Source organism: Porites lutea, chromosome 2 (genome assembly GCF_958299795.1).
Source record: "Porites lutea chromosome 2, jaPorLute2.1, whole genome shotgun sequence".
NCBI lineage: Eukaryota > Metazoa > Cnidaria > Anthozoa > Scleractinia > Poritidae > Porites > Porites lutea.
In genome coordinates this window covers 37,772,342-37,786,782 of record NC_133202.1, presented here as the reverse complement: position 1 = coordinate 37,786,782, position 14,441 = coordinate 37,772,342, and the positions used below count along the sequence as shown (strand labels likewise).

The 14,441-nt window shown below is 41.6% G+C and overlaps 1 protein-coding gene across 1 annotated transcript in view; it reads right to left on the bottom strand.

Annotated features, from left to right (window-relative positions):
* Window positions 1-14,441, bottom strand: part of LOC140928543 (uncharacterized) — a 45,239-nt gene that overhangs the window by 21,893 nt on the left and 8,905 nt on the right. The window contains exons 6-19 of the mRNA XM_073378295.1: window positions 14,098-14,241; window positions 13,156-13,371; window positions 11,955-12,284; window positions 10,611-10,811; window positions 9,219-9,437; window positions 8,641-8,865; window positions 8,141-8,380; window positions 6,932-7,153; window positions 5,921-6,145; window positions 4,778-4,942; window positions 3,672-3,788; window positions 2,395-2,604; window positions 576-809; window positions 82-297 (exon numbers count right to left, since the gene is read on the bottom strand). Of these exons, the coding sequence (XP_073234396.1) occupies window positions 82-297; window positions 576-809; window positions 2,395-2,604; window positions 3,672-3,788; window positions 4,778-4,942; window positions 5,921-6,145; window positions 6,932-7,153; window positions 8,141-8,380; window positions 8,641-8,865; window positions 9,219-9,437; window positions 10,611-10,811; window positions 11,955-12,284; window positions 13,156-13,371; window positions 14,098-14,241 (2,964 nt within the window). The remainder of the gene's footprint in view (window positions 1-81; window positions 298-575; window positions 810-2,394; window positions 2,605-3,671; window positions 3,789-4,777; window positions 4,943-5,920; window positions 6,146-6,931; window positions 7,154-8,140; window positions 8,381-8,640; window positions 8,866-9,218; window positions 9,438-10,610; window positions 10,812-11,954; window positions 12,285-13,155; window positions 13,372-14,097; window positions 14,242-14,441) is intronic.

The following is a 14,441-nucleotide window of genomic DNA, read 5'->3' as shown; positions in this document are numbered from 1 at the left end:
TCGTCTTAGAATCTCTAATCTTGCGACCAGAAAACCAGTTGGCTTAGGAGAGGTATCCGCTCAAAGAAGGTTAGGACTCACCAATGCACTCCCCCTCATACTGTACGTCAACGATTCTGTTTGCCAGACAGCTCATGCTTTCGAGTGCTTTTGCATTAGGGTATGTCAGTCCATCAGAGCCACACACTGGCGCCAGGTTTGCTGGAATAATCATTGGACACATACACACTGCTTTGGTACCCACCAATTGACACTGATGATAGGGGTGTGTACACAGGGATGGCACATCACAGGGGTCTGAAATTAAATCAGTACGGTACACAACACGGCTTAGCAAATATCAAAGGTGTTAGGTCGGGCTCGTAACTACTAGCAGAAAAGGTGGCGGCGTATGAACAGGGTTCTTTTGTCACGCTTATTACAGGTTTCCAGAATAACTACTGCAGTCGATCGCAAACTTTACGCAAGTCAATTAGCGGCTCCAGCAAAAGTCTATAAACAATTGCTACCGTAAGAAGTTGTTACCGAAAAGTTTCCTCCACAATTCGAACGTATTGTCATCAATAGCTGCTTACTTGTGTCATTTGTGTTGCACTCTCCCTGACTTGCCAGAGTGATGTTTTGACTGTTTTCACAAGCCGTTACCCTCATCACACAACTGTTAGGATATGTTTTACCGTCTGAGCCACACACAGGTACAAACTCCAGTGTGCATGGTGTTGGGGGACACACGCACACAGCTCCTATCGATGTCTCCATACATGTATGTTGTGGGTGACTACACTTGGATTTCTTGCATGGATCTGGTTCTGTTGAGTGTAATACATATTAATCACATGTTTTAAAGGGGCTGTGTCACGCTACAATAAAACGCCGTAAAGAAGAACCTAGATTTTTTGAAGTTTGGCAAAATAGATTCTTATAGTTTGGAGTACTTATTGGAAGTTTAGGCTAAATAATGAAGAAGGATACTGCTGTTGATTACAAGAAATTGCTATAAATGGTATTGGTCCTTCATAATAGGCATTTATTTATCAAGAATCTAACAAAACTAGGTTAACAGCTAGAAGATATGCAGTTTTTAACAATGGTTGTATACATTATGCATTTATTAAATATATTAATAACTAACTAACTAACTGACTGACTAAATAAATAAATAAATAAACTAGAAATAATAATAACAAACTTTTGTTCAAAATGTTTATGAAAATGTAGTCTAACCCAACATAAGAACCTGTTGATTTTTCTTGGCTAAACTGATTCTTACATTTTGGAGTATTAAAATGACAAATTTGTGCCAGCAGGATCTTAAATCCTAGGTTCTTCTTCGCGGCGTTTTACTGTAATTGATATCTCAAACAAGCTAGGCCGTGTCTTCGCACCAATTGAATTCCAAAAATGGTGCCCCAGTTTTGTTATTTAAGAGTATATTCTGGCATTGAAACTGTTTCTTGTCGTCTGTTGCTATGGATGGCAAGGGTAGGCCTGGATTGGAACGTGAAAAATGGTGCTTATTTTTTACGTTTAATGTTATGCCTGCATAAATCACTAAAACATTCTGCGCTTAGTCCTCACTCATAAAATTTGTTACATATCTTCTTTATAACTCTACAAGAATATTTTGTGTATGGGTAAAACAATGACTTAAGCACAGAATTGACCTAATACAGGAGTATCCTTGTAACACAGCCCCTTTAACGTAACAATAAGTAAAACAGGAATAATCGTCTTCATATAAGGAATGGCTGGCTTGCATGGAATTCATCAAATTTAAAAATGGAAACGTTTCATCAGTCATTAGGCGAGCTGCTTAATACTTTTAGTTCGTTAGGCTTTATTGTTTTGGAGCATGTTTGAACCTCAGCCTTGGAATAACACGACACTGAAATGGTTGCAAGGAAGCTGATCACCCATAAGTAGAGAGTGACTTTTGAGATTTTGCTCTCTGAACATTGTTTGAATTTCGAGACGCCAGTGATGATTAGTAAGGTAGGAAAAAATTTCTTTAAGAACCTCACAGATATAAAGACCGTACAGACCTCAAACTGAGCGATTTTTTTTTTTGCCCTGAGATCACCTTCCACTTTCACTACTATATCTATTGAATGGTTTCGATTATATTTGAGATAGTATGACAGTTAACCCTTTAAGCCCCAATATCCACATACAAATTCTCCAAACTGATCTCTATACATTTCCTTTAAGAATTAGTTAAGAGAATTTGATAAAAGATCAAAGTATTTTCTCTTAGGTGACCATTTTATTAATTCTCATAACATCATCTTATGACAATGTATGGATATCGTACGGAGAAAATTGCTGTTGGTCACTATTGGGACTTCAAGGGTTAAACCTACTAAAAATGCTTGGACAATATCTATGCGTACTTACTACACGTTTCTTTGCTGGCAAATGTGATCTTTTTCTGTTGTTTACATGATGCGACTCTCATCAGACAGTCGTTGTCATACACATTTCCATCGGATCCACACACGGGCGCAAAAAGTTTTGGACACACCTCTGGGCAGACACATTTACCGACACCATTGACATTGGTACAATGGGCATAATGGTCACACTTCTTCACACTACAAGGATCAGCTACAATACCAGCAAAACGAGTATGTTAATTTAATTTCGTGAGTGCGCAAGTTGTGACTGAATAGGGGGTGAAGAAAACAGGGCGAGATTTTCAGCGAGACTACGAATACAGCTGAACGCCATTAAGCAGCCATCCTTGGAGTACTGGCAAGTGGCCGCTTGGCCGCACAAAAGTGGTTCGTCACCTGTCCTCCCGTTTTCGCAAATGTTCAAGAGGAAAATAAATTACCACAACTCTCAGTCTATTTTTCAGCCAATCACAAAGCGTGTGGAGTCTTTAACAGTTCACAATCAATTTAGAATCGTTTTAATCACGCTGAACGTGTTTCAACGGAAGTCTAACAACGCCATATATAATCGTGGAAGCATTCCTTTGAGTTTTCGTGAAAGTGCACCCCCAGTGCCCTACACCTGGAAAGATTTGAAATCCACACAAGGACAAACCAAACTTACTAAATTTCATAACACCCCAACTGTACATACCCATAATATTACATACAAGGTTGTGCAATTCAACCGTACACTCAGAGAACAATGAAAGCGGCCAACAATACAGAGATAAGACTTGGCTTAGAAAAACTGAAATATTTTAAGAATGATCAACATGTAGTGACCAATGAGACAAAAAAGAAAAAGAAAAAAGAATATGCGAGCAAAGCACAACGTTCTGATGGGCTTTTTCCTTGGAGCACAATATCACTCCAAAATTTCAGGTGTTCACGGTTTTCTGAGGGTACGTTCCTTTGGGATGATCCGGATCAGGATCAATGATCCAACATCACTCAGATCAGAATGCATCAAAGGAACCGCTAAATCCCGTCTGGAGAGGGAGGATTCATTAGTTCCTTTCATGCATCATGATCCGCGTGATCTTGGGAACGAGAAAGGTACTGGAGCCGAAATGCTTCCCGCAATAGTTTGTGGGATCGCTACTGGGGACGCAAACAGTCCCAGAAGTCTCTGGCTCATTTGACTCGTCCCAGTTCCCTCCTCGTTTCTAAAGTGGCACCTTGAGTTTAACAGTAAATGATACACATTGATAAACCCTTTACACAAAAATGATTCACCTGCACACTCTATTCCATCCCCTGCAAATCCAGGATTGCAAACACACCGTCGGCCGCCAAACACCAGCTCTACGCACCGCCCATTAGGGTGACACTTTTGAGGGCATTTTAGTTTACCTACAAAAGAAGTTAATCATGTTTACTCCTGGGACCAGTTGCATAAATCCAATTGTTATACAGCTGGAAATTTTTTCCCACCAGCGCGCGCTCTCATTGGTTACCTCGAGGTCACATGACATCTAACAATGAAACTGTTTCCCGCTAAATTCTCTGAACAGTGCCCTGCTACCCACGCATGTTGACCGACCATCGCCGTTACAGTGAGGTTTAATGAACTTCCAAATTCATAATTTCCAGCTATATGACAAATACAGTAATAAGACTGGTCCCTCGGGAAACAAGTAATTATGTTTCCCTCGAATCTTGAGATTCTCGGCTAACGTTTGACGTTCAACCCACGTTCCTACTGTTTTGCACTCCCTCAAGGTGTTTTTGTACCCTATGATTGCATTGTTTAGCTGCAAAGGGCTCATAAGGGGACTCCAGGCTAAGAAAGCGACCGCCTATAATTAACCATAAAGCGGTAGAACTAACTAGTATGTTATTTGTGCTCATGACCTTACAGTTTTATATGGCGGGATCATGGACGCGCGGGAATGGCGGGAACATGTGTTCACTTTAGGCATCATCATGTGTGTTTTTTTTGTACATTTTGCTTTGTGGAGTTCCGGATGCAATTTAACGGTAGTCCCTGAGTAGAGCTCGCAATATAGCAACGGCGCATTAAAAAGAGAGCAGCTCAAAAGTCAAGACAAAAAACGTTGCAGAAAGACAAGTCCAAATATTTGTACGGATGGACAAACCAAACCCATGGGATGCACTCGAGTAAACTTAAAACAGCGGACGGACACAGCTTGTCTTCCAGTTTCACTTTGCCTGAATTTGTATGAAAATGTCATTCATAACACTCCCGAATCACCTTTAGGTACCCGAGAATTTGAAAACAAAAGACGTTCTGCTCGGCTAATACGTTCTCCGGTGCTCGTATTAACAAACAAAATATACAAAACCATCAATTTTACCACTACCCAGCCCATTTAACTCACCAAACTGAACACAGTCTTTCTGGCAGCCATTGAAGCAGCATTTTCCTCCTCCTTGCTGATCACAATCAGCGTTACTCTGGCAGGTATCTCCCCTACGATCACAGATTCCATCTAGCCCCTTCCATGGACTGGGGCAGATGTCAGGTTTGTTTCTAGTCATCCCACCTGTGAAACAAAGCAAAACCACTGACGCCGGTGAAAAGACCCATTAAGGCGGCGTAATCCGCTTTACATAGTGCGACACTTCTTCCTAGCCGTCCACCTAAACTTTTGCTTCAAACACACAGTTGTCCTATAAGAAAGTGCCTACCCTGGCCTAGGCGTTTAGACAGAGGGTAAGCGGGTAAGAAATGAAGTCGACGAGGTAAATAGCACGCATTGAAGGGACCAGGAAAATATGGGGCTAGGAGTGTAGACAGCAGGGATGAAATGAAGTCGAGTGGGAAACAGAGCGCAATAGAGGGGCGAGGAAAATGTAAAGTGACAAACGAAACTTTTTGACAAGGCGCGAGAAACGTGTCATAATAGTCGCACTCATTATCGTTTACCATTTGCTTTATATAGAGTTTAAAATGCGAGGGACAAAATAATCTGGGATTCGGAGAAGGAAAAACAAGTTTTTGGCTCAGAAAAACCTCTCACATATGCACCATGTTCAACTACGCAAGGTCGATTTATGCAGCAAATATATTATCTGTGACGAGCAAACTTTGTTTCAAAGCTTTTAGAGTGGCGACTGAAAGATGAATTCCACTGCAATGGCCAGAAGAGTACAACAACATGTACACGCCATTGATGTGCATTAATGAGGCAAAATTCTATTTAACAGCCAGAACAAGAAGCAAACATCTAACAATGCATCATGTAAATTGTGATCCTTCAGGATCAGATATACATATGTTATTGGCATTTCTCTTTCCAACTGAGGGATGTCGTGAAGTCACGCGCGAAAGACATGCGAGAGGAGATGCGAGGAATGGAAGGGGGGAAGGGGGATGGGGGATGTCCTTTTTTTTACCTCCGGCCCGCTCGCTCGCGCGTCCCCGCGCGTCCTCGCGAGTCTCGCTCTGTTCGCCACTCGAAAAGGAAAGCTTGCTCGCAGACTAACATGTTACTGTGATAAAACCCTGAGTATCTACCTACCACATCTTCCACCTTTTACGACTCTGAGGCGTTCACCACTCTCGCATGCAGCGACTTCCATAGCACACTTGTTAGGGTAGGTTTCGTTATTAGAAGCACAAACAGGAGCGTACTCAAGAGTGCAAGCCGTGTTACAAATACACACAGCTGTACCATTTTGGACCTCACATCTGTGACGCTTGTGACTGCAAAAGCTGACGGCACATGGGTCAAATAGCTTGGAACCTGAAACACACAGGTTAACCAAACAACAATCATGTCACAGTCATGCCATGCACTATCTCTGTAAACTATTGCAGCTATACTACAATTTGATTAGCGTTTGAACCCAAACGTATCTCCGTCGGTTCACTCCAGGCATCGACTTGTTGGCACTACTTTATAACCCCAAAAACACATTGGAATCAAAGAAAACCTTAAAACAATGGCGTAAAATTCCTCTACTACTATCAAAGGAACTTTTAAGGGCAATTTTGATTTGAAACAAATGTAAAGTAGGCTACTGCGGCAACACATACATAAACTAGCTAAGCCACATTAAAGCCAAAATCATACAAATTGTTGAAAATTGAAGCTTAGCAAATGCAGCTCATGCCACGATCCTCCCTGAATACGACACTAAACTGGCCAATGGTGTAACTACAAAGGCCTATCAAACTCCTCAACAAAGATGACCGTGGGGGGAGAGGGTGGTAGAGTCACACACTGCAGCTGATGCATTGCATAACCATGAAACCATGACAACCCTGAGTGGCATCACTGTCGCTCGGGTTCGAGTCCTGGAGTTCACGCCATATGTGAGTCGAGTTTGTTTTTTGTTGTTTGTTCTCTCCTTTGCTCTGATAGGTTTTACTCCGGTACTCCGGTTTTTTTCCTCTCCTGAAAAACCAACACTTCCGAATTCCAATTCATTCTGGAACGCAAGGATACATTCAAAGAGTTCTTAAGAATTCCTAAGAGTTTCGTGGTAAACAAATTACAGTTTACAGTTTAGCCACGTTTAATACTTACATTCTCCATTCTCGACCTTTTTAACGGCGCCTCCGCTGTTACAGCTAGCAATATTCAAGGCACCTGTGTTCGGATAGGTCACTCCGTCTGATCCGCATACAGGGAAGTATTCCAGCGTGTTGATCACAGGGCAAACACATGTTGCCGTCCCATTTACCACCTCACAGGTTGCAAAGGGACTACTGCAGTTAATTTTGGAGCAAAAATCCTCAACAGCAGCAGCTGAAATTATGAGAGCAGTCTTAGTACATATAGTAGGCTGATTTAGCAACAGGACGGGAACGTCAGTTGACGACGGGAAAGCATGCGGAAAGGACTAATCACGACTTCCGGTGCTCAATTTGCCGCTCTGCCATTGGTCAAGCCAGTTGTTTGATTTGCGCGAGCTGTCGTCAACTGACGTTCCCGTTCTGTTGCTAAATCAGCCAAGTAAAAGATTAAGTGAACATGTTAGGATTAAAAAAAGTTCCAATCGTACTGTTAAACCCCGTTAATACGGACACCGGTGGGGCCAAAGAAAATGTCCAAATTAAGTGGGTAGACTTTACAGACAATGTATTAAAGTAAGGACTTTCTTTCCCCAGGGAAAAAGCTATCTGTCCGCAATAATGTTTCTGTATTAAGCGGGTGTTCTCGAAAGGATATTCTAAACAAGAGATTGCACAAATTCCTTTTGTGATACATTTGAATTGACGGCGCGGGTTCAAATCCCAAAGGTGACGCTTTTTGAGGGCAGTGTTCGCTGTCGGGTCTCGTCCTTGTTTCAGGAGCTTTTATTTCAAGTAATCCAGTTTTTTTCTTTCCTCAAAAACCAACATTTCCAGAAAATATTTCTGCACGTGACAGTAAACTACCGTTAAACTGAGACACAAGACGGATCGAGACGCACCGATGACATTTAGAGCATAAACAGCCAATAATATCAAGGCTTAACTGATAGACGACCAATAACATCGCGACTTAATTGACCAATCAGATAGGTCAATAACCGGAGTTTAATACGACCAACTGACGTGATACAACTAAGTTTGACTCTGAAGGTGACTACCGCGCAGGTTGACGAAACGTCAGTCACTGTCAACAACAACAGTCCTATTCAGGACTACATTCACCCAGACGATCATGAACAATCCCCCTCATCTATTTCAGTTGTATTTATTTGTAATAATCGTGACTATCAAATAAAAATCTAGAAGTACATATTCTTACCAGCTGTCTCTAAACTTTTATTACATTCTCCTTTGTACTCCACAGAGACAATCTTGCCTGCCCGACATGACTGCGAATCCATCATGCATGTGGTAGAGTAAGTCTGGCCATCTGTCGCACACACTGGATCATTGTCAACAGCACAGTCAATGAATGGACACTCACAAACAGGCTTGCCCTCTTCTGATACTATGCATTCCATTAATGGATGACCACAGGTGATACCGCTACACGGGTCCTCTGTGAATTTTTTTAAAAAAATCAGTAACAACTTTACGATAATTTTGTACGTTACTTCCCTAAGGAATTTAAGCAAATTTAACCCAGCCTCCATTTACCACTTTACAAATGAGAGAGAACCTGGGACTAGTTATCTTTCGCAAAGACATTTGGGATCGTTACCGGGAACAGGGAAAAAAATTGGCCAATAGACCAATTTCCATATATTAAAATTCATACTTGACTCCAAGGCTTGGGGAATAAAACAAAAGATATCTTACCACACTTTCCTAGCAAAGAAGGAGTAATCATCATCTGCTGTACGCAAGAGGCATTCTTCAAATGACAAATATTATCATAAATTACTCCATCACTGCCGCAAACAGGATCCTTTTCACTACTACAGTTGGGACGACTTCCTGAACCTGGACATACGCAAGTCACGCTACCGTTCATGACATCACACTCAGAATAGAAGCCACATTCTACTGAAGCACATGAATCAACTGGAAAAAAAAAGAAAGAAAAGAATTAGCTAGCATTGTAAAAAGCAATGACTTATACGCTGACATCAACCGCCTAGCTATGAGTGGTAGCGGTGGTTGAAGGAGCTGTGTCACATTTTCGTATTGTTTTGAAAAGCTAAAACGTGCCTTTGCTTCAACTGAATACTAAAAATAATGGTCTGGATTGAGCTTCGCGTGGCTCGGATGACCACGTAAAATGGCGGTCCCGTCTCCAACAGGAGACGTAAAAATAGTGTCCTCAATTAAGACTTTCTTGCTAAATACCAATGATACTCAAATAAAGTGTATTTCTAAGTCTAAGGTATTGCACCTCATAAATATTCTACACTTACCTTCTTCGCATTCCCCCTCGTAATCCACAGCGATGTTTTTCTTTTGCACACATGCTGTACTTCTCATTACACACTCATTCGCATACGTTTTCCCATCTGTTCCACACACTGGATCATAAATGAAGGTGCAAGCAATATTGCACTTGCATTCAACTGATTTACGGTCTGCACTGCGAACACACTGACCGTAGTAAGGACAAGTAGTTGAAAGGCATGGATCTACAAAAAAAGTCAAAGCAGATCACTTTTTTTCTTTTAAAATTAGGTAGCATGGCCGAGCGATTAGGGCGCTGGGATTGTAATCCAAGTTATGAGTTCAACTCCTTGGTCACGCTTGCAAATAGCCAACTGATTCGCCTGCGGCCAGTTGGGATTTTCAACCTTGTGGGCCACAATGAAAACTACAAGTTAACCAGTAAACTCAGTATTGAGTTAAGTGAAGTCAGAACAAAAAGAAGACTTGGATACATTTACTAATTTGGTAAGCGGGTTTAACGTTGAAATCGTGTTGTTGCCACAGGTAACTTACTCCGTTTTAGTGGCAACTTGTCGGCCTTTCACGTCATTAGCAGCAAAGCACGAAATTCAAATTTTGAGGGATTACTTTTCCCTGCAGCTCTTCTACAATGGTTATCGCCCCATGTAAGGTAATTTCAACTGCTGGCCAGAACCTCTTTAGAACCTCTAATTTGATAGGTTCTTGTTGGCCCTAAGCTCTATTGTTTCACAGTTGGGGTTCATTGTTAGTTTGTTTGGGTTAGGGCTATGTACTGTTTTCTAAACCAATCCTGTGAGCCGTTCTTAGAGCTTCCGGCCCACCCAATTTCAAGACAGTCTGGGATTCTGGATTCCTTATCGTGGATTTGCGATTCCAGGTACTGGATTCCGGATAAGCTGAATCACCAGGATTCCAGATTCTACAAACAGAAATTTCCACGATTCCAGAATCCGTGTTCCCTTAACGAATGGTGCTTTTTAGCAATTTCAAGAGAGCTGTTGCTAATGACGTCAAAGGCAAACAGGTGGCTAATGAAAGTAGAGCAACATGCCCGTCACGGAGTGACCACAAAAAAATTGTTAAGACCTGGCGCGCCTTAGTTACCTGTAACCGTAGAAAATAACGCGTGTAAAAGCATTACAGCAGAGCTTGAAGCATTCTCAACACTGCCCCATTTACTTCATGTGCATTCGTTACCTCTAATAAGCAAATCTGCGATGATAAGCCGGGCTGTACACTAGCAGCGCCCGGTGGCCTGTGGCGCCTAACTTTGCTCTTGAAAATCTTACTTATGTTGGGCGCTCTGGATTTCACAATTTCAGAGCACTGGGCTCCATTCAATTTCTCTTAGAGCACAGCCTTGATAATATAGGTTACATGTATGTAAGTGTTACCTGGAGCAGTACAATTAGGCCTTCCCCTGGTTCGAGTTCCAAGCAGTTCAGTACCATAATTGTCAACACACCAACAGTGACCAGTTGAGGGATGACACTGCCTTTCTTGAAATCTTCCATCATCCTTGCAGCTTGGAACAAAACGACCCAGTGGTGGGAAAAGAAATGATTCCTCAAACCTTTTCTGGCAGGTAGACAAACCTGGATTCAGAGAAAAAAAAATACGTACGTTCGTCAGAAAATCAGAACGAAGAAAATATGTCTAGTAATTTATCACACATGTGCAGGATAAAAAACTGTGAGTTCTTTATATGATCGAATTCCGGCGCTAATTTCATTTTTTGAGAAAAACTGTATCAGTTAACAGGAAAATGGAATGTTTCTTTAAGTAAAAACTTAGTTCGTGTGTATCCGCTAAATATACGTTGCTTTTGACTTCGAAGGGGGCGCTTAATTTTGAAGCTAAGCGTTAATATGACCATTTAATTGTACCAAATATCGAAAAAAGGACCTTTCAAAAACACTAGCTTATGCAAAGGTGAACAACAGAACGAAATACACTTCTGTTACAAATCATTGTTGCCTACTAGCATAAGACAGAAAAAAAAACTTCAAATCACACAGCACTCTTGAGAGCAAACTGTCAAAACCACCAACTTGTACAACCCAGGGACATACTCAAAGTAAAGGAACTTGCTCAATGACACTAGTCTCGATTTCTGCAGCTCTTTCGGTTCTCCCGGAGAAGAGGGGGAGGCGCGCGGCTCATTTCCCGAACAGCGGCTGGTAATCGAGCTTAAAATGGCACTTGAAACCGTTAAACATACCTTGCGCTGCAACGAATATGACACTGAGTATAGCTCTCTTTCTCTCACATACATTAAGCTTGACAATACAGTTTCTTTTCTAATAGCCATGCATAGCGGTCACGTAAGTTCCGATATGTAGCAATGCAAAGTCTTGTAAGTTTACTTTCATTTCATGACCTTTTAGTGACATCATAACTCAATCATCTTTGTGATTAGCTGCGAAAGAACTTATTAACACAAAACCAAAAAGTCTTGCGGCGCTGCGAGAACCCTTCTCCAATTGCTCATAGTGCAAACGGACGCAACATTGTTGGCCAACAACTTTGGGAGTTATTGCATCCGCTTGCACGTAGATAAACGTTTAACCGATTTCAAACTTTGCGCAACAACTCCCAACAACACGCATCAACAGCAGGGTGTGCAAACGGACGCAACATGTAACATCCAACAATGTTGGGAGTTATTGGCCAACAATGTTGTGCCTGTTTGCACTTACAAGTATAGCATTAAGTAATAAACTTATTTCATTACTAACCAGGGTTAACACAGTCCAGTTGGCATCCATTAAAACAACATAACTGGCCACCCTGGCAGTCGACATCTTTACTGCACATATCACCACGGCGATCACATAAACCCTCCTGACCCAGCCAAGGCTTTGGGCACTGTCCTGGTTTTGTTTGAGCTTTCTTGTGAGCCTCTGTTGTGTTCACACACATGCGTTGACAGCCACTGAAACAGCATTTCTCATTTTCCGCGCAGTGATAGTCCATTCCACATTCGTCACCCATCTTGTCGCAGAAACCAGTCAGACCCTTCCACTGTTTAGGACAAGTTCCATTCTTTCCAGCTCCTGCGTTCAATTCTAAATAACCACAACATTATTAGAACAATCAATCAATCAAAATACAGAGATTCATGGGTTAAAATTTGAACCGTAACTAACTAACGAATTGCCTAAAATTTCCACTACAAGTTTCAAATTTCTTCAGAGGAAGTTAACGGACAGCAGTCTTTCAGCTCCGCAGCTAGTCTGTTAGCTTCTGTTCCACAGTCTTCGCGCACTAAACATAAACGAGCGCTGTCCATATGTCTGTACCCTTGGTAAAATCAAATTTAGAGTGCAATTTCGTGTTTGCCTGGAATGGGCCGTGCTGAAAACTTCTCAGCGATGAGGCTTCGCCTTCAAGACCATCCTCGTTTTTATCCACGCCATTCAGTCGTCTATTGGTACAATCACCAGGTTTAACAGGTGTACGGAGCACAACAACTATGCAATCGCACGTACATTCTTTGCCGCCACTACACCACTACAATGAGACATTTTCTTGTGTCACTACGACATTGTGTGGACGACACGAACTAATGACAATGTATTTTCCTTTCTCCTTTAGTTTAAAACTTTATCTTCAAAAGAATTCACTTACAGTTACATATGAAAATTGAGCAAGTTGTAACAATCACTATGTAGCTATTGATGAAATGACGTCCGCATTGCATTTCGATCAACTTTAACAACGTTAGTCGTGTGATGACAGCAAAGAAATCCGCCCAAAAAAGTGTGTGCAGCGCGTTCAGAGTAAACCCTTTTCCAGGAACAATTCTAGATATGTGAAGATTTCGATAAAAAATCGACGACTGATTGAAAACGCGCGACAAAAACGACGTTCGCATAGAGGCTCACTATAAAGTGCGAATGAACGCATTGTAAGTAACATTTTCCCAGCCTTTCTTACCTGGATGCGAGCAGTTAAGCTCTCCTCGTGTCCGCGTTCCCTCCAGTTCATTACCAAACTTGTCTACACACCAACAGAACCCTGTTGAGCCATGACACTGGATTTCTTCATAGTCTCCATTTACTTTGCAGCTGGGACCAAAGCCACCAATTAAAGGAGGTTCATTACCAGATGCACCATTGGCCTTCTTGTGCTTCTTGCAAAGTTTAATACCCACTGAAACATGAAAAGATCTAATGAGTTGGATTTCGATTACGAAGAGCCTCAAAAACTCCATAATAATCCATAAAGAAAAAACAAAAGAACTTAATGTGTGATGGGTGTCTTTATATCTGATACAAACACAGCTTAACTTTATGTCCAACTTTTTGGACCTTGAACTTATACAAATACAATACTGTACCGTACAAGATATCTTTAGCGACAAACCATTCGCGCAGTGTGCAGTTTCGTTAAAGTATTGATTTATATGAAAAGACTCTTGAGTTGTCGCTTGCGAGACTTAAAAACAAAGGAAAAGTCTAGTTGGGTAATCCCAAAAGTGGTCGCGGTCGCTTACCAGAGCTTTTAATTACAAAGTTTAAGCAACAGTTCAAACGGGGTTTCACAAAGCTGGTCGTGACCAGAGCTGTTCGCTTACGAGGGTGGTTGCAAGGAGGGCTTCAACTGTATTTGATTTCGAGGCCCGAAAAAATACCTTGACTTTGAGAAACGGGCCCCTGGCCTAAGTAAAAAAAGTGACCCCCCTGAAATAACTCTAATGTGACCCCTAGGCTCGATTACCAGCCGCTGTTCGGGGAAGGAGCGCGGGCTCGTTTCCAGAACAGCGGCTGAAATCGAGCCTATGTGGCCCCTTGGTTTCGTTCCTTTGGTATCTGAATCAAAGGGCTTTAAATGCAATACATTCCCTTCTATTGAAAAAATTCATTATATACCACTTACCGGGAGGTACACAGTCATTTTGACATCCATTGAAGCAGCATCTGTCATCTCCACTGCAATCAGAATCCTGAAGACACATGTCACCACGGTAATCACAGATTCCATTTTGGCCTTTCCATGGTTTTGGGCATTTACCTTGTTTGTCTATAAAGGAATTATTTCACACAAAATGAACAGGTTAGGACAAGTAGTTGCATAACGTGCCCAAAACTTGGATGACAAAATAAATTTTCAGAGGATTACCGGCAACGTATGTCATGATCTAATTAAAAACAATGGTGTTTCATAATACTATACCTGCTTGAGAAGGGTAATTTTCCACTGTGTAACGAAATAAGTGGAAA